Consider the following 26,364-nt stretch of genomic DNA (forward strand, 5'->3'; position numbering starts at 1 on the left):
CCCCTGCAGCCTGATTGAGGTGAAACTCTACCTGGTGCTTGCTATGGGAGTTCTTCCGCCCACGACTGTGATGAGCAGAAAAGGAAGAAGAGACAGAGGAAAAGAGGAGTCTCAGTTTCAGAGTTCAAACTGAAGTGGTAGGGAAAGGAGTAAGGTTGATTATTAAAGTGAAGAGGAAATGTGCGCTTTGACATTAAAGAACGCCTTACCTGGTAGTCAGCAGCTCAGCTTTATATCCTGCAGGAAGAAAAAGGAGACGGATGTGAAGTTTTAAAGCTAAGAAAAGCAGATAAACATCTTTATCACAACATGTGAGATGGAAGACAAGTGAGTTTCTGTCCGTCTTACCCTCTGCTAAGGCTTTCTTTAATGTATCATGTTTGGCCTGGAGTTTGGAAATGAGATTACTTCCCTCCAGGTACTCGCGGAATTTCTGAGGAGTGAAAAGAGACGAATACTGTGGATTTGCATGTAAAGTCTATCAGCGGTGGGCACTACTTAGAAGTAATAAACACTGACCCAGATCCAGGATTTTTTTCGATCATACATCTGAAATAATAGAAAATGCTACACTACAACTACACTATACTTTCAATCTAGACAAAATATTAAGTGTACCCTTGTACTTGTCTGTCAGAACCTAAAAAAACAAACAAAAAAACTTTATCTGTTGACATGAAGAGCTTGATTGTTCTTAAAAGTTCAAAGCCCCTCCTTCCTTATTTCATCTGCCGGGGAACTTCTTATTAAGTGATTTTTGCTTCCCTCTCCTGCAGAAGAGGAGGATGTCATTTATTTATTTTATTTTTTTTTAAAATCCCAATTCATCCTCATGTTTGTTGTACTTTTTCAGTGAATTTTTGCTCCTAATATCAACACATCTGTTTTTATACCTTTTACAAGGCGATTTAATATACTGGTGTTTGCAAAGTGATATTTAGGAGTTGAGTGCAGACAGCTATATTGGGATTGGAATCCTGTGGGTCTTGTGGGATGCAACGCAAATCTGGTTGGAAAAAATAAAGCTAGGTGAGTCTGTCAGAGAGACAAACGTTGGAGGGCTGTTTTCAGCCATTCGCTTTGAGACTTAACTGCCATTTTTTTACTTGTGTTGATTTGTAAAAGAACGTATGCATGATGTCAGGTGTTCTTTACCGTCATTTTACCTTGTACTTACTTTCATTCCTTGTGTATTAACTGCTTTTACCTGTATGTAATTCAGTAAATGAATTAAACTCACATTGCTTTCTAATTATGGCTTCTTGCAAGGGTTTTTCTACAGTTACGCAGGCAAGTGCAGATGGCCTGGCTAAAGGTGCTGGAACACCTTTTTAGGGGTAAGTTCTATCCTATTTAGTTTTGCTGTAAATAAAATGTATTTTAGTCGCTGCTCCTCTGCATCTAAAGGAGCCAATTGAGGTAATTTGGGCGTCTGATCAGGGTGCCTTCCGGACCCCTCCTTGGGGATGCGTTTTGGAAATGTGCTACCAGGAGGAGGCCTCAGGTTGACTTAGGAATGACTTAGATTTTCAGTGCCATCCGAGACACACTTCAGCAAAGCTTCGACAGCTAGGACGCTGGAAACCGACTGATGCTCAAATGTCACAAAACAACCATCTGTCATCACTTTAAGAAGGAGGAACTTTTAACTGTTCGTAAGTTGGAACTTTAGCAGAATTATCTGTACTTTCTTTGGTGTATTTTGCAAGATGAAGTTAGATGATTTTTGTCCATTTGCATAGCTCCCAACAACACGCTTCTGCTGATGTTTTCTCAGGCACTTTGGTCTTTATGTCTTAGAAACTTTCTTCTGTAATGAGCAAATTTAACACTGCAGTCCCTTTTACCAACTATTGGGTGCTTGTATGCAAGTAATTACACATTTGCTGTGTAACCAAACTATACATATTTGTGCGTTGAAGACATTTAATAATGTAAATGTACATTAATTCTCTAGATCTGTTTATTCACGTGACTACAGCTGTATCAAAAAGACAGATGTTGTCATAGGTTTTATTCAAAGATGCTTGGCAAAAAGAAGGATGTTTCAATCAATTACATAATCGGAATTTTTCGGGATATGGTAAAGAGAAAGTTGAAGTCCCATCTCATGCTGCCCTGCTCCGCTCCGCTGCAGATGTGGCCTACATCTGACATCAGCAATACCACAAAGGAGTACTGTCCACCAGCTGCTAAGATAAATGCTATTTTGTGACGTTAAAGTGGTACAAACAGAACACAGATACACGTGTAAAGGGATCATAACCCCGCGTTGTTTTCATTGGATGAAAGACAATGACACAATATGATGCACTTTGCTCTACGATTTCATGTTTATATTGTTTATATGCTTTTCTTCTTTTCTATGCAACTTCTACTGTAACCAGTTTAACATTTTGTTTCATCGGACCCCTTTTTAACGTTGAACACCTTCCCAAGCTTAAACACTACTGAGAATTGTGAGAATTTTGATTTAATTTCTTCACATCTGCTTTATTTGCACAGGAACTGGAGCGGGCACCATGTTGGCGGTCTTTTTTCCTTACGGTCATTGTCAGAAAAAAAGCTAAATCGCCTTTACTCCAGAGATGACACTGTATCATGGATACTTCATGGCCATCACAACACACAATACAGCGATTATAAACAAATTTGATGCTGAAGTAAAGAAACGAATAAGAGATATTCCCTGTACAAAGAATTCGCACCAGATGAAAATGGTGTTCAATAGGATAACTTTTTTAGCAGACATGCACATTATCATTGAATGAAACTGCCATAATGTGAATAAATATAAAAATAAAGCAATTCATGCAATAATTAATAAACAGAATGCGGAATAAATGGAGATTTTTGCTTTCATTTGCAACCGTTTTCATTCAACTTAATGTTGATACTCCGTTTTATTCACATCGTCATTTCATTTTCAATTTCATCTACTGATTTAATCATTTATCATCAGTGTCATTGCATATCTATAATTTAATTCCCACATTTATTTCTCAATTTTTTTCTTTGCCTTTTTCACGCTATTTATTTCCTAAAACTTAAATCCTTGTATATCATTTATTCATAGATGTATTTTTTTCTCAATCCTATCCCCTTTGCATTCTCCTCCTCTATTTTCTTAATCCAATTCATTTCCACGTTTTCTTTTTACATCTCCCTGTCTCCATTCTTATATTCCTGTATGCAATATATAAAAATTATTAACATAAAATGAAATGAATACAGTTGGAGACTGAAGCAGAAATATCTATTCCTATCACAGTAATTATTGGATAAATTATTTTTTTTCTTTACTTAAGTGGCATGTCTTGGTATAGTTCTTTATCTGTTGAGCCATTTATACATTCTATGTATTTATTTAACATTATGGCACTTTCAGTCCTCCCTAAATATGGCATAATCTTTGTGAGACTTCTAATGAAATCTTCATGAAGTTTTGTCTATGTAATCTCACATTCCAGCTAAAACGAGTCCAATCCAGATAATAGTACTGATCTGTTGATGTTGTAGGGTGAGTCCATATTCCTGTCGTATGTTTTCAAGGTTAAGTGACATATCAAAGAAATGAAGGCAGAGGGACATTTCCTTTTGGAAACTCATACAAATTTGAGAATTTTTTTATGTTCTTTTGTTTTTGTGCAGAGTTGAATGAATATGTTTTGTCACAATAGAAATATTTGCAGTCTAAAACTTCTCTTGTTTTGTCTCTTCTCTTCTCTTCTCTTCTGAATGAGAATTAAACCCTTTAACCCTGAACAGGGAGGCTCCTATGTCTTGCACACTTCATAACCTCAGTCTATGATTTAAGAGGCTTTGAGATCAGTGTGAACATGATGCCCTGCTGTTTCCTCACATTGAAGTAGAAGAGCTCCGTCTCCTGCTGGTTGGCCCGTCTCTTGGCCAGACTCGGTTTGTTCAAGTAGCCATCGGACACGCTGGACTTTACCGACTCCGAGGATGGGCTGTGGGTGAAGCTCTGAGAGACGTCGTAGTCCTCCAGCACCGTCGTGTCCTGCAGGGTGGTCAGAGTGGCGCCCCACGTCTTCTTCACCTAAAGCGATACAAAACAAAAGTTGTTGTATCTGTAACCGGATGGACTGGATGGGAGCAAGGGTGCAATAATGGGGCCAGGACAATGGGGGGAGCTACGGGATTTGCTGCTGTGAAATACTGAGTTCATGGGGAGAAGAAGAGGAACCTTTAAAAGCTGGGCCTGTTGAGAGCCCGCGGGCTTGGTCTCCTTTGTGTCAGCAGTGGGTAAGGTGGATGGTGTGCAGTTGAGTTTTCTGGTTTGCTTTGAGTAATTCATGTGCTTTTGTGTTTGATATTGCCTTCTGTGATTGGGCGGTGGTGATAGAGTGGTTTGCGTTGCATTTGCTTTAACAAGAGCTAAGTGTAGTGGTTAGTTGAGTGCCATCATGGAGCCAGAACAGCCTTAAGCTCCAGTCTCTTTCCATATGATCTTTGCTGTGTTTATTTGGTTTGCTTTGTGTTAGTTTTGTTTGTTTGTCCAAGCCAGGGCGATCGACCTGTGCTGGAATGCTGCACACCTTCTGCCTTCCCTGAGTGAATCAGCCCGAGGTCCAGTAGTTGTAGTTTCTGCTTCACGGTGATTTGTGGTGGCCTTTGCCTTTTTAACATAGTACTAGGTTAAACTTAATAAAGTAATAATGCTTCTTAACTGTTTTAATGTTAATGTTAATGAACTTTACCAGTTACCGGGGACTGCAGGCTGTAGCCACTGTGTGCACCTACTACTGGGCCTTTTTGTGTGACAATTGACTTGTGGGTAGCCATTAGTACGTATTGAGCCCCATGTTTGAATTTAGGTGTAATGCTTGCAGTGGTGTCATTTGTGAACCTGAAATATCGATGTACTTTGAACTTTGTGGTTTGCACTCTCCGTTTGGAGTTTATTTATTCCCTGTTACTGACTTGGTGTTTTATCTATTTAAGGTCCCAGTGGTGGGTGGCAACCTCTGACTCCTCCTTCCTCTCATGAGCTTGGTTCTAAATAAATTGTAAACCTTTGGACACTTGACTCTTCATTGTCTTACGTTGGTCGACAGAATCTGGTTACATATCCATGTGTGGATAAAGTGAAAATCAAATTTTTTCTACCATGTAGAACAATTTGTGCTCTTTATTAACCAAACTCAAATCATGAATTATGACTTAGTAATTGCTTAAGGCCGTAAATGTTTGAGGCGGCGTGTGTGCGTCCACGCCCACTAAATATGCAAAGTGTGCTTGTATTTACAACAGGAATAATGGATGTAAGGGTTTTTATTTGCCTATGATAATAGGGGTGTGTTTGTGTGTATGTTGGAAGCTGCTGAGACATGCAGATGCAGCTCATTAATCCTGACTCCTTCAGCATTTTTATGCCCTTCAGGCTGAGTTAACAGCTGCCCTCTGTGCTACACAACAGTGAGGGCACCAGCAGACTGTAGCACCAAGGCACTCTCAGATGGCTCAACTTTATTTTTAGAGGCTACATCTGCTACATTATCACCCCATTAAAACTGTATAAATTACCATAACTCTGAGCAAAGTTTGAACTGTCAGAAAAACGAGGCTTTAATGTGTAATCGGTGAGGTTTTTGGGCAATTTAGTAGACTCTGTGTGTTTGGTTAGTAGCTCAAAAACTACTGGACAAGTTGCAGTTGGTTCACACAAGAAGGGTCTGCAGGGGATAAATCCAAATTCCACCAACATCAAAGATATTTTCAGCAGGTCAAATAGGTCTGTTGCTGAGCTCATTGAGAGCTGTTGGGAAGATTAAGAAAGGAAGCAAATTCCTACATTAGAAAATGGCCACAAAAATTGGGAGAACATAAAATGCTACACCTAAGTCTAAGCCCACTAAAACAACTAAAATTTTGACAAATATAACTACAATTCCAATACCAATTCAAGGTCACGGGGGAGTTGAAGCCTATCCCAGCTGCCATTGGGCAAAAGGCAGGGTAGACTCTGGACGGGTCACCAGTTGATCGCAAGGCCAAAACTGACCATATCAATGTAAACCGTGCTGGGTATAACAACTTTAATTAGAATCCATCTTCTAACCCAAAGCCCAGAAAACTGACTGCGCTCTAAACAGGAGTCTTGCTGCTAGTGAGGCTAAAAACATGCAGCACCAGATTATAATCCACAGGGAACCATGCATGGATTGATTGTAGTCTTATGTAAATTCAATATAAACCCTCCTGTTCAGAGGTTGATATCCAATTCCCTCAACAGTTACTTCAGTGGATTTCTGACAAAAAATGTTGTTGTGTTTGTGTGTCCAACCTCCTCATTCTCTATCTTCAGGGACGCCAGGCGGGTCTGGAGCTGAGTGAGTCGGAGGGTGAGCTCAGCCTGGAGCTGCGGCTGCGACGCGATCTGGGTCACCTGACAGTAAGTGAAACAAACACACGAGAATCAGTAAAATCCATTGGTCTTTACTTACAGTGGACGTCCCGGTCAATTCGAGTTTAACTGTGTTGTAGCGTGCTGCATGCAACATTTTCATTCACATTTTCATTCACTATCTCAGCAATTCTGTGACCATTAAATTGTATGTTTTAAAATACATCTGATGAGGTCCAAATTTGTTTTCCTAATTCAAGCCTTTTCTTTTGAAAAATGCCACTGAGTACTTAAAAGAAGTTCTTTTGTTTTCCTAAAGAAAGCCGAAGTCTACTCAGGGGTGTCTCAATATCGTGATTACTGTAGACGGAAAAAAATAATCTATTTCAAAACATTATCAGGTTATCAATAGAAAGCTAAAAATACTTTCTTTAAATATGCATTTTTGAGTTTTTGATCTCTTTTTTGCCAATTATATTACAATCAAAATAGGAGGCAAGGAGTTGTGAAAATGATGGAAAAAGCTCAACCTGCTATCGATACTGTTTTAACTTTATCTGCCGATATCGATCTTTCATTCTTGTAATATCACAATGATCATTAATATCAGTACATATTGCCCCTTTTTCCACTAAATATTTATAAAAATGGAACATGTCTCAAGTTACATCATCTTCAAATATAATTTAAAAAAAAAATGTTACTGAATGTTTGTCTCACGTGTTCTAATTTCCTTCCCTGAAACACATGTTTGTTAGTTATATAAATGCACTGACTGTGTCACCCATGTGGGCCTGGAAGCTGAAGCGCTGTGGTGGGCAGAAGGCAGTGGGGTAGAGGCCCAGCAGGCGCTGCCTGTCACGGGCGGGGTCCAGATTCTCCACGGCTCCCTCCAGAACCTCCAGACCCGCCCTCCTGGAGGCTTCAAGGCTGAGTTCGGCTGATAAGTAGGTCCTCAGAGCCCGGCTCAGACTGGAGTGGTACCCTAAGTCACAGCACTAAGACAGACATGGAGGAACACGTGTTTAAAGAAATGACGGTAGACATATTTGGGGACAGTTTTTGAGACCATTTGGTCATATTAGGTTGTGTTTCTCAGGTTAAATCTTTGTGCAACCGATTCATGGTGTTGTTTGTGCTTTTTGATTTTTTCAGTTTTTAATTCTCAAATTTGAGAAGACTATGAGAAGAACAGAATGAATCTGTTGTGAATGTTTTTGTATTTTTTAAAATAATTTTACTCCTGGTATCCGATGTTTATAAAAATCGCCCTTCTCACTTCAAAACTACACAAACACATATGTGCCATATATATTCTGCCGCAGTACAAAGCGATATACTTACGTCTATGATATCGGGCAGGTCATGGATGTAATATTTAAACACAGAGGCATTGGTGGCCTCCAGAGTCAGCAGATACTCATTTCGGGCCTTCAGAGTCTTCAATTTGTTCTCAGAGTATTTTGCCTTCCTCTGATGAAGAAAAAAAAAAAAGGACGAAAAAAAATGAAAATGTTGATTTTTAGAACAGGAAAATCATGTATTACATATATACACACACACATATACATATATCAATTTAAATACACATAGAAATCTATAAATGTAAGCCACGATACTGTGGAAATTAGTTTTTTATTTTTGTACATATATTCAATTCAATTCAATTCATTTTTATTTATATAGCACCAAATACAACAAATGTTATCTCAAGGCACTTAGATAATAAAGTCCAATTCAAGCCAATTGGAATTCAATTAATTGTAATCATAATTATTCATAAAAGAATCCAATTCGTTCATATAGAGCCAATTCAAAAACAATTTCCTAGCTAAGGAAACCAACAGATTGCACTGAAACTTTTTCTTTTTTTATACTGTATGTATATACATATACATTCAGTATATATATACGTATATAGCATAACTGTTCAAGTGGAACCCATAATCTGTATTTACTGTTGTTGATTGTGATTCCCTTAAAGCTTTCCTCTGCCTGCATCATCTCCTTGTGTCTGCAATTATTGAAGAATTATTGGCAACACTTGAGCTACAAATATATGAAATGTGAAGTTTCCGAGTGACATTTTTGTCCAACAAAGCTGTAAAACTTTTACATTTCATCCCGAAACTTGTCATAAAAGAGGAGTGGAAACAGAAACTTCAAAGCTGTTGATGATGACATCAAGCGTCAAATAAAGGAACGTTAGATTAGGTGAACATTAGCCAAAACAATGACCAAAAAGAGAAGTTAAATTGAGTTAAATTAAAGGTTTTTAACTCATTAGGTTCAGGTTAAATTTACCCAGTATTGTTCAGGTACTATAACAATCCAATGAAATTTTACATTGCTTCAGACGTTGCCTAAACGAAATAAGACATCTCATTTCTAAGAGTGTTACCTTCTCTTTCATCTTCTCCATCTTGCGGGCAGCGTTGCGTCTCTGGTGGCGTTCTTCTATCCGCAGACCAAACACAGGCTCCACCCCTCCGCCGGTCCCTGATACGCCCTTCACACGGCCCTCCTGACGCTCCGCCTCCCGCAGCTTGGTTTCCGCATTGATCGTCTCCACGTGGTACATGTGATACGTCTTCATCACCTAGGTAACAGCATCCAATAATATCACAGTTAAGCAGAACCTCACAGGAACCACCATCTTTATTCCCCAAGGTTATCAGGCTCACTCTAATCTGATTTCTGGTGTTTGGACAGGCAGCTTCAAGGGCCGCAACCCTGACCTTAAATAAACTTTGATGATTGAGTTCCAATATGAAGCAGATTTTCTCCTTCAAAACTCTTTGCAGTCTGGAAAAATAATGCCAGGAAGAAGCAAAAGCTCATGGTGGCCCAGAAAAATAACTGAGTGCGAGACTTCTGGTGTTGGTCAAATTTACACTTAAAAGGAATTCATTCTGAGCTTTTAAAATATCCCTCCGTGACTTTTCTTTGGCCCAGTTTCTGTGTAGTTACAGAAAAAAATACACAATAATCATATTTTAACCTTTTTTACCCTTATTTTTCAAGTCTTATAGCAAAAGAAGAAAATACTCTTTTAAGATCAAATATAAAAAAAGGTCGAAGAGTGTTTAAATCTAAAAAGGGCATCCTCCCAACAGGTACTATAAGTGCAGCAGGGGACTGTACTATACTATTACTATAGTGTAGAACTGATGGTTGTAGCTATGAAAAGTTATATTCAAGAGTATTAAGTATAATTTCCTGCAGAGATCCTTCTTTTAAGTGTTCAAAGAGTTTGTTTGCACTTACGGTATAAAGCTCATTCAGAAGCTTCATGAGGTCTTCCTGAAGTTGCATGATGATCTCTTTACTCTGAGAGATGCATATGAGATCAGAAAATATTAACAGGAGCTCAGTACATGCGTGCACAAAGAGGTGTCTCATGCAAGAACCACTCACACACACAGATTTGTTTCTAATGGGAATATGTCATCATATGTGGTCATCTCTTATTTAGATACGACCAGTGTGAGGATAATCTGCCTTTCGCTTTCAGAGCAAAATAATGATATTAAGATATGAGAGCAAAGTGAAAACAAAACATAACTGAAGGCAAAGTTAATGTCTCGTTTTTAATTCAAATATTTTTCTAATTCATCATTTTTTTTAGTAGATTTTAGATTTCGACTTACAAAAGCAGCCCCTTGAGAGTGATTTATGAAGGCTGTCCTGTAAATCTAATCTACAAAAAAGTGTAGATAACTTTATTGGTTTAGGATCTTGCTTCAGTGTTGGAAACGTTAGGACAAAGGACTATTCAGGAAAACATTTCTGGTTAAATATTAAGGATGTTTTGGAAAAACTTGCTTTCGTGTGCCTTGAATCAGTCAATAAATGTGCAGCTAATAAAAGGCGTTCCCCAGGGTTCAGACTTGGGTCTTGATCAAAACATAGCAAACACTAATTTTCATTTTCATGTTAATGATACGGTGATACACTGCTCTGCTCCCATACCTGGCCAGGCTCCCCATCAGCTACGAGACATTTTTAATAATGTACAGCCTACTTTATGTGATTTAATATTTGTTCTGAATGCCAGCCAAACAAAACTCATGATGCCTCAGAGAACTTTTCATCTATTACTGCTTTGCAAGACTTTGAGATTCTATGTGTCTCAATACAAATACCATTGAATTCTGGCTGAGGATACATTGTCTTTTGAGCGCCATATCCAACGACTAGCGAAAATGTAGTTGTAGCTGGGTTTTCTTTAAAATCATGTCTTTTGCCAAAGAGGAAGCTCTTTCTCATCCTGAACTGATTACAAACTATTTGGAGTCATGAAGGGTGCAAAGCTAATCTAGAGGTACCCAAGATTAAGAATGAAATGACTGGAAATTATCCTGACATGTCCACTTTAAGAGATCGATTTTCTTATTTAAATAAAGGTTAATCAATATAAATAGATATCATAAATATAAAATTTTCTTAAATGCCTTTAAAAGTAGCTTCATTTTCTAATGATCATTGGTTGATTTAATGGACTACAAGAGGTAAAAAAAAAAAAACTAAAGGATTTAAGTGTCAGAGTAATACATTGACTTTTTTTTTTTAACTTTTTCGCCTGAAACAGCTGCCTGCTAGGATCGAATAACGTTGTCATTTGGTTGTCATTATAAATGAAAATACTAATTAACAAAGCTGCTTTAAGTGAAGAATATGTACCTTAGTACTGTGCTTCAGTCCAGTACTTTAGTACAATGTACTGTACTCCTTTGAGAGTGACTTTTGGGCATAGATCTACAGAAGTGAAGAGTTAATTTTAATGAAACATAAAGTCAGTCCTCCCCTCAGCTCTGCTGGAGTCATACAAATAAAACACACATGCACACTTGTACACTCTCTCCGCCGCCTCTAAGTTTAGCTCACCATGTTCATAATTAATCTAGCTTCCAGCTCTTCTTTTATTCATGCTAACTAAAGTGCAGCGGCTGCCAGCAGCTATGAACAGTAAGACCTCCATCACATCACCGTGTCCTCTCAGAAACTGTTCTTTTGAGGGACACTGAGAAGAAACAGACGGCTCAGTGGCCATGGAAACGCCAACAGCCCTGTGGCCATGGCGACAAGCTCAAGTGATCTTTTCTCAGTGGGTGCTTTGGGGGTGGGATTCATCCATCCTGAGATTCCATAGTCATTTAGCATAATGCAATATTGATGCTGCCACATAACTGCTTCCTCAAACTGTTGAATGTACGAGGCAGAGATTCAGCAGAGCAGAGCAGAGCAGAGCAGAGCAGAGCAGGCAGCTTGGCTTGTTTCATTTATGAATTCATTTGTTTGCGTGTGGTCAAATCCATTTATTTATCTGGCGCTGCTCAGCCAGCCTGCTGTGTTTCTGTGCACCAACTCTCAGTATTTGAACAGGTACTCACATCCTTTACTTAAAGCAGCAATTAGTCAATATTTTCATACCAGCAAAGTGTCAGATAATCACTTGCAGTGAATGATCAGCTTAAAGCTGCAGTCTGCAACTCTTTTTCAAGCATAATGCCTGGAACTGTCCGGGGATTCTGAAAGTAGTACATTAAATACCCCAATACAAAAAAAAAAGAGTTCTCTAGGTCCCCTATATGTCCCGCTAGGTCCCTCCAAAGCCAGCAGGTTTGTTTACAAAATTGCAGACCGGACCGGTAAAAGGTAACCAATCAGGTTTACGAGCTGGGCTCTGCTGCCTGTCAATCACCGATTGTGCACGCGCGATACAAGGTAGGCTCGTCCCCACGCTTATTTATCTGGACTATTGAACTTCATTACGGGCTAGTCTACTTACTGTGTCTTCCATGATCGCAAATGACAGGTGAGTTGATGAATGAGGAGTCGTGTAGGCGCATCTGGCGTGCACGTCTACGTGCACGAGTTCTCATGTGTTTTGAAGGGGCGGGACAGGAAGTTGAATAACTTTTTATTTTTCGGTTAAAAAATAAGCATTTCTTGCATTTTGCGACTACGGAGGTCACCGTTTTCAACTTCAAGCGTTCTGATAGATCATGTAAACTCTTAAAATGCCAAAAAGTAGGACTTTACGTATGACAACAACAAATCTTGCAGACTGCAGCTTTAATCTGAATCTGCAGCTCAGTTCAGATTTATCCTGCTTTGCAAAGGCATTATGCTCATTGTTTAATCTTTTTTGTTAATGTCATGAGACATATATTCTCCCTTGCAAAACAGCAGTGTGAATGCTGATTGCTGAATGAATGCACTTAAATTTCTAAATGAACCATGTATGCACTCACACAGGGTGCAACAAATTCTTCACCCACAAGGTTAGAATTCTCCAATCAATCTAATAGCTTTCAAATTTAAAATATGCATAAAATTCAAACTGTTAAAGTTAGAAATATCAAAAAAGCACACTAATCTCATTAACAAGCTCAACATTTTGATATGTGAATTGTTTTCGAAGAGTAGTTAAACGCCAAAAGATGTGTGAAAGAAAATAATGCATCTAAAAGCTTGACATTTTTGTACTTGCTTTTTATCAACTATGATCCGTGTGCTTACTGTGGAGGTCACTACCATTGCACATACACTCACCAATGGTGCAACAAAATCTATCAGCCCCCCCCCCCCAAAAAAAACAAAAAAAAAACACGATTCTCCGAACATTTTAATGGCTTAAAATGAAAAACGCTGCATTACTTGAAAACTATAAAGGTTACAAATACCAAGAATGGTTTTAATGGATTAAAGCATGGAGGAGTTGTTAGGTGGCAAATGGATATGATGGATGAAAACAACAGTGTGAAAACTATTGTTTTTATTTCAAATGAGCTTCAGAGCACTACAACAAAACTGCATATTTGTCACAGTATATATTTATGATAAGCAGGCTCACCCTCTTCAGCAAGCGAGCCGAGTCCTCGCTGATGTGTGTCAGGCGCGTGATGACATTGTTCAGGTAGAGGTCACTGAGGGTGGCGTGGTCTTTACTCTCTCTTCTCACCTGATAAAGAAAGTCGGGGTTGGAGGAATGTATCATTTTTATAGATTCTCTCACAAGTCTGTTTTGAGGAAAGTCACAAATGCATTAACTGACCTGGTTTAACAACAAGTACCAGCAGTTGACTGGAGAGAGCAGGTTCTGGTCCTTTCTGGAAGAGGCAACGAGAGATACTTCAAATGAAGAAAAAATAAACCCCAATTTTTTCCCACTTGTATAACCTGTGCGACTTAAACATGGGGGAGGCAGATGATCTAAAAACAAAAAGGATTCCATGTTTAATTAATCCACTAAATATCTACTTTTAGTATATAAATATCTACTTTTAGTATATAAATATCTACAATTACAAGTTATTCATATTTTCTGCACAACTTTCTGTATTTTTGTACTATTGTTAAATGTAGAAGATTGTAGGCAATTTCATATTGTTAATTAGCATTCAGTTTCATTTAGACTTTGGGATCTCAACAGGATTTTTAAACATTTTGCTTTGTAGGTTTGGATGAACAGTTTCTGAGCAGCTATCAACACTTATTCCTTCTTATAAGAATATACTAGCATATATGGTACTGTATAAACATTTTTCAAGAAAAATTATATTTTTTGGACATTTTTGATGGTGCAGATTAGCATTAGCTAAGACAGCTAGCGGGTGACTTTGTAGCTGCATTCAGATACATATAATTAGCAGCAACAGTGAGAAAATGTTGACAGAACAGAATGCAACATAATGAAGGTCATGACATTTTCTTCACCGTACATGTAAATAAATCCAAAATCCCAGCACAGACATGGTCTTTAACGTGGATTATAATTTTGTCCAATGATGCCGCAGTTTAGAAAATCAGGGTTTAATCAAGGCACAGCAGCAGTCTTGAAATGCTCTGACAGTAACTTTGGGCTAACACATAGGCTTCTTTTCACTCATAACTTCATATTTGCTTGGCTGTCTCACAACAGAAAATGAAAAATATGTGAAGAAAAGCAGCCTTATTTGAAATTTGGCTGTATTATCACACAGTATATGCAAGCACAGAGAGTAGGAGAAGCAAACAGGTGTCAAGGGTTTTCACAGAACACAATGCAACATAATGAAGGTCATGAATATGTAATCAGAGTATGACATCATCAGGCAACATTCAGCAACTTTTAAAGTAGACTTCAACTAGTTCCTGTTGGAAATATTTAGCAACACGGATGTAAAGCCATAGCAGCATAGATGAACATGACCTCTGCGTTCCTCTCATTTTCCCGCTAATTTTTTAATGTCTTCAGTGCTATAAACATAACGACGTGGCTTTCTAGTTCTAGAAAATCAACTGATTCTTCTAATGTAGAAACAGCTCTGAGCTGGCTCAAACAGCAGCCCAGCACCATCGTCTGGTTGAAAAGGGGTTACTGTGGGTGGATTTGAACCGGTTTAGATTGAAGATGGTTCAAGTTTAGCTTCACTGAAACCTTCTATAGATCATGTGTGGTAACAAAACAGACCTGGTTCAGTTTCAGCGCCCAGACTCAGACTATTGCACTTGTGCTGGACATTGTCACATCATATTTGGGCCAAGTTTGTTCTTCTAACTCATCGTATTTCTGCCATTATGGGGCTGAACAATTTCTAAACATTTCTTTAATTCTTCATCTTTAATGACTGCTGATTTAGTTTTGTATGTTTGTTTTTAGATTTATAATCATGGTCATTTGGTGAGCTATCTCATGAGGAATTTCTTTTTCATCCAAACAGGAAGCCACATCCTGATAATACTATTGTGTACGTTGACGTAAATGCATACACACACATCAACCCACTTGTACTGCTGATGATCTTTTGTGCTGCGTGTCTTGGCCATGAACCGCTCTGCTAGCTTCTCCAGGTTTCGGGAATATTCCGTTTCGATCTCGGCCTTCTTCCGGAAGAAGTCCTGCAGGTCCTGAAGCAACTGGACTCGCATCTCCGTCTGCTGCTCCAGACAGCGCTGCTGCTCCACCAGCTGGGTCCGTACATCTGCACACAGTCAAAACACCCAACCCCAAGAGACTGAGCAAACTGGACAACACACCTATCTACCTCTGAGAAGCTCATACCAGTGAATTATTATTATTTTCTTTTTAATTTAGCTGGTTTTCCATCTTTTCTTCAGTAATAAATCAAGACAAAGTTCAGATGTTTACTATAACTGCTAATGATAAGAAATAAGAATAAAAGTTGAATGGATCTCAGACTGTACTAATTTTGTTTTGATTTCATGCAATGCAAATGACTGGTACAACACATATTCATTTTACTCTAACAACCTGAAAATGATGCAATACTTGGATGAAAATTTCAGCGTTGTGGGCTGACCCGTGCCTCCAGTGTTTGAAGATGTCAATAACACCCTGCAAATATTCACACACTGATTTTCAAACTACACATTGAGTAATTTATCCTTCATACATTCAAACACCAATGAACACATTGGGAGCATTTGTGCGATTCAGTAGGGCTGAGCAATTTTATCGACACTGCGATATATATCGATATTTCGTTTCCCGATAAAGTATCAATTTTCAAGCGAGTATCAATTATTTTATTTTTTTTTAAATTTAATTTCTTTTCTTTTTTTTTAAAGGGACACTATGTAATAAATTAAGTCATTTATTAGCTCAAATCAACATATTCATTCATAAGTTAGTCCTCATTGGTGTAAAATGATCTCTGTCAACAATCTCACTTATCCTCCTGAGTGAAGAATAACTTGTCTGTATCTACATAGAGCGGGCAAGCTCTATGGAGGCTGCCATGTCCTTCCAGTCTATGAAAAACGACTTTGAATCGTGATTTCCCTGCCAGGCCTGCAGGTGAATAGATGGAAAGATGATAATATTAATAATACTAATAATATGAATACGTGTGTGTAAAACATGCTGGCTACAAGAACTCCAACTAGTTGTTTTAGTGTAGTAGACCACTGGGCATCAATGGCAAGAAGTATCAGAGAATAATCAGACAACTGGTGTATTTTGTGTCTCTAAAACGTTAGCCATCCCTTTAATTGTTTCTGCTTAATGTGACAAATCTATGCTCAGGTGTGACGAAACAGAAGTTTGACCTTGTTTGCGTCTTTTTTTAGATTCCTCAGATCTGAACGTCCCACTTAAGATCTCTAACGGCTTCAGTTTACACTTTACAGTTAAATCTGATCAACCGATTCTGATTTCCTTCCTTAGGACTATAATTAACCCATGTAAAATAATTGATATAATAATAATAATAATAATAATAATAATAATAATAATAATAAATCAAGTTTCACATGGAAAAAGTATAAAAAAAAACTAACTATAGTGTTAGACTGATCAAAATTGGACTTTCAAAAACACCTACAAGCACCCATAAACATGTCAAAGTATAAAAGAAGGCTGGGTCACACCGATTCTAATGTACTTAAAAATCACTCACTACATTAACTGTTTCTGTGTTAAATGTCATTAATGATGTGGATTTTAGGTGATATGCAGCCCTGGTTTAGTTAGTTTGCTTGATGAATCTCAATGAAAATGTTTAATATTCCTGCTTCTTCCTCCCTACACTCTTCCCATTTCTTCATCCTTGTAAATTAGACACGAAAGCTGTCCATTTTGTCTGAGGAGTCACCTTGGACAACATCCTGTGACCGCATTAAAAACCTGCAGATAAACACACACACACACACTTTGAGTCAGTCGTACAGTCAGCATGGTGAAGCCTGGCTGCACGCCTCACTGCTCGCTCTGTTTCAGAGCTCGATCTATCTGCAGCAGCGGGGACAGAGCGAGCACAGAATACACAGTAACTCCACCTCTCTCTCTCATACACACACACAAACACACACACATCCCCGGAGACCGTATCCACTCCACTACCTGTTGTCTTGGTAACCACACACTGTGTGTGAACCATGTGATGAGGAAGGTGAAGAGCTTGTATCTGCCGCATCGACTCACGCACACACACACAGTTTGCTACAGATCTCTAAAGAAAACTGCAGAGTCCATAAAACTCCTTCTATTGTTGTACGTTTATTGATTCTGGCATCAATTTGCTGTTAAATTAAAATGGCTGCCATTTCATGTTGCTCTCATATGCTGAAAGTGTGAAACTGCAGCACTTTCATATAAATGAACGTGTGCTTTGCTGTTAAACGCCCTGATGGCTGTTGCATATTTTACTCTGGGCAGGGAAAATGCTCGTTTCTGACTGGCTGATAGGCCAAATGGGATGGGTTAATATTGGAGTGGTTAGAGTTTTAATCACTCCTGTAATTTAGCACCAACGCCATGCTTCAGTTTTATTGTTTAAAGCATAATTACAAAGGACTAAAATCACCTGAAAATGTTTATTCTAAAATGTCTGCAAACACCCGTGAAAAGAACCACACACCCTCAAACGCCACAATAATAAATCAAAATATAAACACAAATGCAGATCGATTCGGCCGATTTTACAGCAGCTACGGACACAATGTCTGTGTGCAATTAAAGGAACTTAAAGGAAGGTTTCACTGGGAGTTAAATCACTGTTTCAGTCTAAGTGCTGTTCAAATCCCTCGTGGAGCAACCACATCAAATTAAATCAAAACCTGACATTAAGTTATAACAAAATATAATGCCATAAATAAATTACCAAAGTGCTGCGACCAACATTTGATATGAAAAAAAGTTCGGCAAAAAGGAAATTCCAAATGATACATTAATGACAGTGATTTTGTTTCAAGAAATCAAGAAACGTGCATGAACCCTTTATTTCTGTTATATATTAAAAAAAAGCATAAAAACCTGTATTTGTGTGGCACACTGATATCAAATAGGGCTATCAATTGATTATCAATTGATTAATCTTGCAATTAATAGCAAGATTGTATAGTTAACTCATGATTAATGGCAAAATATCTGCACTTTTAATACATGTTCCAAAGGCATCTGAAGGGATATTTTTTAACACCCTTATTAACAAAGGAGTAGACAAATATGCTTGCTTTATGCTAAGGTACATTATATGTATTTCTGCAGCAATCCAAAACAAATAATCCGAACAAGTACTGTCCAAAACATTCCTCAACATTCTCAAAAAGATATATGCTTGGTTAGAGGGAGCTCTGCATCAGCCATGTGTTTTGCTCGCAAGTAATATTTAAGATTCAACATACTCCGGTGAACGCAATTCACATAGACAATAAAGGCAGATAACTTTGGTCCTTCCAAGGGAACCATGATGAACTCGTCTTTCTAAAAGATCCTTTTCTTTATCCATTTCAGCTCACCATTCAAACCACTTCTCCAATCGGGCTTGTTCTGGATGTTCATTTGACATCTGTCGTTTGTTCATAAGTATATACATTAAAACCACTCGCTGAAATGATGGTTTGTCAGTGGATGTGCATCAAATCAATGGCAAAACTGTTTTCCATATCAAACGGTATGTGCTACCACTCAGTGAGTAGATGCTTTGACAAGGGTACAGAAAAACGGGGTTTGATCCTCAGTTGGGAATGTATCCTCATAAAGTTGACTTTATCGTTCTGATTTTGAATCTCCCTGTAACTAGAAGGGAATCCCACACACCGATGTTTGAATCATGGTACATACGCATCTGCTTCATGTTCATCAGCAAATGACTTCATAAAGTCATGGTGAAGATTAAAAAGGCTTATCAGCCTGTTAGTATTAATGTTGATTTCAGCCTTTAAAAGCTGCTTGCCATGGACTGACTCACGCGTTGATGACATCATCTCAGTAGACGCGTGTGTCGAAAGCCCCCTATAAGCCCCCGATAATTAAGACAGATAATGCCTTATTTAGAGGCTGTATTGTCTCTGCCCTGTTCTCTCCCGTTATATGGATATACGCGGGTCTTGAGTGATCTAAATAGCGTCCGAAGAACGATGACTTTCACCAAACTGTTATCGGTGAGTAGATGAACGTATTTTATGCCAGAAATAAGGTCCAGGTTAAAAAAAAAAAAAAAGAACTTCCCCTTTAACAATGCAAGAAAAGCCAAGACCATTTAAAAAAATATGTGGAAAATGTATCAAAAACAAATCTTCAGCGCCAATCAACATTTATCATAACAGGCTAAAGAGTTTTTCCAGTCTCATGTTAGTCTAAATCTAAAAATCAGCTAAATCTAAAAGATGAGTACCAGCTGGGAAAGAGTGGCACACATCAGCTTCTCAGTGCCTTGGATGCTTTGGTTTGTTTTACACAAGTAGCTGACTGCCTAGCAATCTTAAATAGCCTTCTGTGATTAGCATTTTCTTTTTTTAAATGAATAAACAATGAAACAAAAGCAATTAACTTCCTACTGATGAAATACTAACTGCTAGCTACGGGCCTAAAGAGAAGCATGGCTGTGTCCTGAGAACGAGATAAAAATGATGTTTGCTGTTGCAGAGCAGGAGGAGGATTCCTCCACTGAGGAGGCGAGATTATATCAATGAAACTCTTCGGCTTGGATCACAGTTGAGTGAAAGCGAAAAGAGGACATCCGCCGTGCTTTACCTTTTGATCTCCGAAATACTTCTTCTTAGAAACCTCCTTGTACGTTCTCATAACACCCTGAACGACAAGACTCAGCCTCTTTGATCAGACGAGCTGCACAGTGTGGCAAAACGCAGAGTAAGCAGACTAAATAATGAGCAGAGGAATTTGTCTGGCTAAATCTGTGGACTGATTCAATCTGAAAGCTCCCCAGAGTTCATTTTACTGCTTTTCCAGGAGGCATGGAGTGTTCAGGTCATGCACCATCGAAGTTCGGAGCAAATGAGGATGATGCAGCATCAATTTTATGTGTACACATCAATTCATCACAATGAGAGTAAACATTTGTGCTTTTTAATCACATTAAAACTCTGACATTTGCTGCTCGAAGCTGAATTATTTAAAACTCAATTGCCACTTTAAATCCATATTGTTGAGTTGAAATGCATTTCTTTTTTTCTACACCTTTTTGTGCCCATTAGTGAGATTTTACGCCCACAGCTGTAGTCTGAGACTCTCAACAGACCTTGAAATCATGTTATACAATCAAGCTCCTACAGTAAAGTTATTTTAACTGCATTCATTTAAGGTAAACAAACAAAAAATAATAATTCACGCATTATTTAAACACAACTTTGTATGGTGTACATAATATGCTCACTGTACCTCCTAGCATATGGCATAAGAAAATGTATTTCTGTACAGATAGATGGGAGTCGATAGTCGCTAATCGTTTAGAAGTCAGATGTGGACATGGTGCACTGTGGCACAAAACCATAAAGCTGGCTATTATAAATTTGGTAGTGGTTAGTTTGACTGTCAACATAATCAGGCTAACAGTTTGTTAACTTGTTAACAATTGGGTTACAAAGAGACCTATCCAAAATCCCTGCAAATGTTTCAATAGATATCGGAGATTCCCAAAGGAATGAATCAACTGCAGGTTTATTCCCATTTATAGAAATGTCGAGATTGAAACAAGGTGTTTGAATCAAATTGAACATACCTTCTTGATTTTTTTTTTTTTTAAAGCTCTGTGCAACAGCTCCCATCTTCAGATCTCGAAGTAGATCTGGAGACATTTCAAGGGAAATTAGGCACAAATTGTCCAACGCAATAAACATAACTTGCTTTTTTTTTTTAATACGCGACAGCCCAAGCCTCTCCTTAGTTATGTTTTCCACTGGTGTCCTTCTCAGCCAACAAGCTGAGTGATTTCCATTAAAATGCTGACGTGACATGTTCTTTTGTGTTTGTTCCGCTCAGTGGACTTGATATGTGAACTGGCTGCTCTCTGCTGAGATGCTGTGGCATTGACATTAAGCCAATTCAGCTTTACAATGGACAGTATTTTCGCTTTTCTTGTTGAAATGCTCCCAAAACTTTAGACATCTTCTGTTTTTCTCTGATTTTGCTGCTTATCGTTTCCTCGAGCACAAACGCAGCACATTGTGCGACAGCAGCTGTCCACGTGAAACAGGGTGACCACTGAGCAGAACATATTTGTGTGAAGTAAACGACACATCGAAGCAAATAATTTACAACGAGGATTTTTTTCTAATAGAGTTATTCGAGGAATCATTTCAGCCCTAGTTTACACAAACAGCAAGATTTCAACATTAACCCCTTTAAGACCTTCCATGGTCTTTAACTCAAATAGTCATATTTGTAGTAAGAAACAATCAAATTAAGTTATTTGGCATATGCCAATCTACTCACATTTTGCGGACATATGAATTCTATAATAATATCACTTCCTATCAAAGTTTTGCCTGCATTTTGTTGTGCTGCTTTACAACATATACCTTCGTTCTCACAGTTGCCACGTCTGCTTACAATAAATGACTTTGGACTTGATTTTTAAGAACACCATTGGTTTTTTTTGGGGTTATTTTCATGAATCAGGTTGCTTCTTTAAAAAAAAATAAAAAAAATCCCATGACCTGGCAACACAGCTGTGCTCAGTGTAGAACAGGAACTCTGTCGTTAAAAGAAGTGTGTTTTAACAGATATGGATATAATTCAGACTTTGGATTAGTGAAAATATTGCAGTTATGAAGGTGGACATAGCATGGGCGTGAGTCATTATTTGAATTATGCTGAGTAACATCTGCAATTCACACAAACGCCATCAACAAAATATTCTCTTATTTAGATTTATTTAGAGTTCATTAGGTGCAGTTTTGTTGTGCACGCAGGCCTATTTAACCAAAATTTTCTATTCAAAATTAAGAAAAAGCAAACTAATATTACAACCCATGTTTGGACCAAAGATTTTCCTGAAAAATACTGCTGAACAAGAGCATCTTCAGGGATTGATAATATTTAGCCATGAAGATCCTGTTTGCCATGGCGTTAATCACACACACACACACACACACACACACACACACACGCAAACTTGTGTAAGTGACATGCTCAGAAAAAAAATCTCAAAGCTGCAGCTGGTTGCGGTAGATAAAAACCATGGACAAACAATGTTTGAAAAGTGCTACTTTTGATTGATTTAACTCAAATCAACTCAGCTTTATTTGTGTGTAAAAAAAAAAAAAAGACTACATATGAATGATTTAATTACTAAATGTATCATATTTCTTTGAGCAGTTATCAGGAGCCAAATAAAACCCACCACTGTGTTTCTGTCTGTTAATGCAAGATTGTTGCAATGAAATGTTACGCAAAGTGTTCACACATTGAACTCTGATTCAATGTGTGAATCAGAGTGAATCAGGGGGGGGGGCTTTAGTTTCCACAGTGGTCTAAAGTTAAGGGATATCAGTTTGTTTCTAGCAACAAGTGAGCAGGGCGGCTGAATTGTTTAAATTAAATGAACATTTATTTCAGTATGCATCTCCTTTGTGTCTGCTTAAATAGAAATATTCTGCTCTGTTATGCAGTTTTTTTTTTTTAAATAACTACAAATCTGTCAACAAAATAACTTTACCAAAGGTACTGTAGCTACACTGACAAGGCCACCTGCCATGGAAATCCATCTGCATTTATTCATTTTTAAGTAGCTTTACACTATCATCTGCCAACTGACCCGATCCATCAGCCATATTAACCAGGTTATCAAAAGTCTAAAGCTCCACAAAGGCACAAATTAAGTGTAAAAAAAAACAACTTACTGTTTGATTCAAGGGTGTCACCTTTTTCACACTTTTGCTGTTTTATACAACAAATGATTCACCAATAAAGTGAAACGGTGAGGCAATACTCGTTTTGCTCTCAGATAGCTGACTTACTCGTCTTTAGAGTCTCTCTAACGGGACATGGATCCAGCTGGTGATGAAGATTAATTATTTATTCTCCGAAATTATACATTATGGAGTTGTTATCCATCAAAAACTCTGTGTGAATATTGTGTTGTGCAATAGTTTATGGTTTCCATGCTGGCTTGAAAAATAGACTTCCACACATCGTGAAATCACTTTGTTACATGTATGGATACTAAAAAACAGAAGGGTAAACTCCACGGGAGGTCTGATGGTCCCAAATTCATTCTGTAGCAAGACAGAACAAGGAGGCAGAACAAGGAGGCATGCCACAGATGGTCCAGATTAGATTACAGCCAACACGAAGTCTGCAGACGGACTGAGTTTACAGAAGATCTGTGGCGAGTTTCAGATGGAACATCCTGCCACAAACAGCCAACCACGAACAGAGAGCAGGACAAAGTAGAATACAACCCAACTTATCTCATCTCACCTCCGCTCACATGTCCGGTGTGAGCGCCCGACAGCTGGATTCGGGGTAACAGATAACGGACGACACAGACATCGCCTATCTGGTGTTTGGTGGAGGATGTTTACGATCCTATCAGACAATAAGTTCGGACTGACAATTAATCCCTCGCACACCAGATCTGGCACATCTGTGGCAAGACCAGAACAACCGCCCTGTTGAGCTTCACCTAAACTTCTGCTTGCAATACTGCAAGTGTGAGACTGCGTGACCGTTACCATGATGACCAGGTTCAAGGACAAGAGGGCAGGGTAGCGATGGATCATCATTAAGAAGCACACACTGATCGAGGCCTTCTATCTAAATGGCTCTTCAGATCACTTCCCGACTGAAGGGTCACTTCATTATCTGTCTCCTTCCCTTATTCCCTGCTGCTCTGTCTCTGTGTTATCTGTCTTTTTGGCAGGTATGCAGATGAAGTCACTAATCACCTGCATGCAGACGCAGGCAGAAGAAGAAGAACCGCAGCGGCCGCATGTAGCAGGAAGGACCTCATCTTTGCCTTTCCGCTCCCCCTGCAGAGCTCCTTTGCTTTCCTCCCTTTTCATTTGCATTTTCTCATTAAAACAATACTCAAATCCTTCATTCAGACAGAGGAGGTGTCACACATTGGCGCGGCGACAGCCTGACATCAGGAGCACGCTCAGTGTGCGCTCAGTGCAATTCAAACCAGGCCATTATCAAGCACACAAATATGTATTGTCAGTGCTGTGCATAATCTCCCCGCTACCTTTCTGGCAGGCTCACCTCACCTCGACAAGCAGACTCCACCTCCCCCGTGAGAGAGATGCGGCCTCCTCCTGTGTATACATTACACACCACCTCCGGTATCGACCAATCAGGAGCCAGAGCAGGGAGGCAGACTTGGAAAGCACATAGTTACAACAGCAGATCTATACGTTTGGCTCTCGACAGGAGAGGACAGGCGCAGCGAGGGCCGGACGGCCGGCCGGCCAGCCAGAGAAGGAGGAGGAGCGCCGGCTTCATCAGAGTGGTCATTACAATGCAGGGCATCCCCGAGTGTGTTTTGGCAGAGCGCCAGAGCAAGGGCCACATGCACGCAAACACAAGCAGGTGGCCACAAACAAGACAACAACACACACCTCACTTGGGGGCTGTAACGCTCTCCGATACTCTCCATTAAATCTAATCACTCAGAGTGTGTGTCCTGTGCGCGAAACAGGACAGCAGGCTGCTCTGGCAGAGGAATGAGAAAAGGAATTCATTATTTCTGAATGAAGCCGCTTCAGTTTCGAACATCACCCCCTCTTTTTACTTGGAAGATGTGTGTGTGTGGATTCAGGCAAAGAAAAGAAAAGCCTTCTAGAGGAAATTGATGTCAGTGTAGATGGTGTGGGCGTAGGTGACAAGTGGATGTGGCAGAGAAAGTGTGAGGAGCCATGTGGAGCTGAAGAATGTACAGGAAGAGCAAACACTGAGCGGCACCAGGGGAAAGGTGATCGAATGGGGTGTCGCACTGATAAAGGTCAGACATCTTGAACTGCTGAGGTAAAGCGCCACTAGGACAATAATTCGTCTGGCTTGCACCGTGAAAATGAGAGTTTTCACTAAAGGTCATTTGACGTGACAGACTCTAGCACGAACAGGAATGATGGTAACCATGGCGCCTGCAAGAGGAGGAGGAGAGGGTTATCCCACGGTCATGGCAACCAGTATTTAAGGACCGGGGTTGACATCACCTGAGCGAGCTGCCAGGTTACCAGGTGAACACCGCAGTCAGAGTCTCAGAGGAATACCAATAGCACATCTGCCAGACAGACAGAAACTATATACACACACACACACACATTACGTGAAGGATATGAAGGGCTCCACAGAACACATACACCCCTCTTCATCCCCTCCTCCTCCTCCTCCTCCCTCCTCAGGCGCCATGCAGCACTCAGGATGAACCCAGAAATCCTGACGTCTCAGGGTGAGGTGTCTGCTCCTGTGCAAACACACCCTGCACGGATGCGATGCATGGGCATGAGTGGTGAACGTGCTGGCACACAGGTATGTGTGCGTGTGTGTGTGGTTCATGGACGCGTGCAAAGGTGTAAAAAAAAAAAAAGGTGGGTGTGACTGCAGAGAAGACATTAAAATCAGAATCTCACCTTTCACTTGGCTCTCGTATTCTGCGAGGATTTCTTTGTCCTTCTTGCTTTTGTTTGAGTTTGACATGTCGCCAGGATGGAGGTGACTGACCGGCAAGTAGACAGGAAAATTAATTTAAAAAGCAAAATAAAAAAATATATCTAAAAAATCCAGTTTTTTTCCCCTCCGTGTGCACCGCCCGAGGCTTCACCCTCACACGCGCCCGTTACATCCATCCAGTGCCGCAACAACACAGCGTGTAGTGGCCCCGCGACTCCACGCTGAGGAGCAGGAGGAGGAGGAGAAGAGCGAGAGGAGGGAGGGAGGGGATCACGCGCGCTCAAAGAGAAATTACCCACTCGTAACCGCCGCCGTTGCCGCGTGGACCCGCTTCCAGCTGATAAAAAGCTGCATTCAGTGGGCTTCACCTCGTGCAATCACACATGCGCGTGTGCACGCACAAGCACTGGTCTGCAAGTAGGGATAGAGGACCGAGCACACGCCCACTAGGTAGACACGCGCCGGTTAGACCACACACATACACGCACACGTACCCACAGCCGACTGAGGGTCGGTGTTTGATGTTATCTTCACCTCACTGTAACCTTTTACACATACGCTGCGCGCAGCACACACCAGCAATCCGCGCGTGCAGCTAATGCCAATAACCGTAAATGAAATGCCGCCGAGGAGA

At 39.6% G+C, this 26,364-nt stretch overlaps 1 protein-coding gene across 3 annotated transcripts in view; it reads right to left on the reverse strand.

Annotated features, from left to right (window-relative positions):
* srgap1b (SLIT-ROBO Rho GTPase activating protein 1b) overlaps positions 1-26,163 on the reverse strand; it is a 42,308-nt gene extending 16,145 nt beyond the window's left edge. For 2 of the 3 annotated variants that reach the window (XM_075472238.1, XM_075472237.1), the window contains exons 1-13: positions 25,691-26,088; positions 15,141-15,336; positions 13,428-13,482; positions 13,227-13,334; positions 9,635-9,697; positions 8,769-8,966; positions 7,712-7,840; positions 7,144-7,365; positions 6,308-6,409; positions 3,863-4,060; positions 349-433; positions 210-237; positions 32-65 (exon numbers count right to left, since the gene is read on the reverse strand). In XM_075472238.1, coding sequence (XP_075328353.1) covers positions 32-65; positions 210-237; positions 349-433; positions 3,863-4,060; positions 6,308-6,409; positions 7,144-7,365; positions 7,712-7,840; positions 8,769-8,966; positions 9,635-9,697; positions 13,227-13,334; positions 13,428-13,482; positions 15,141-15,336; positions 25,691-25,757 — 1,485 coding nt within the window. In that variant the 5' untranslated portion in view covers positions 25,758-26,088. Of the gene's footprint in view, positions 1-31; positions 66-209; positions 238-348; positions 434-3,862; positions 4,061-6,307; positions 6,410-7,143; positions 7,366-7,711; positions 7,841-8,768; positions 8,967-9,634; positions 9,698-13,226; positions 13,335-13,427; positions 13,483-15,140; positions 15,337-25,690 lie in introns of all 3 variants that reach the window. The other variant, XM_075472239.1, reaches the window with a different exon arrangement.
* Between the last annotated feature and the right edge of the window lie 201 nt (positions 26,164-26,364).

Source organism: Odontesthes bonariensis, chromosome 8 (genome assembly GCF_027942865.1).
Source record: "Odontesthes bonariensis isolate fOdoBon6 chromosome 8, fOdoBon6.hap1, whole genome shotgun sequence".
In the NCBI taxonomy this organism is placed as follows: Eukaryota; Metazoa; Chordata; class Actinopteri; order Atheriniformes; family Atherinopsidae; genus Odontesthes; species Odontesthes bonariensis.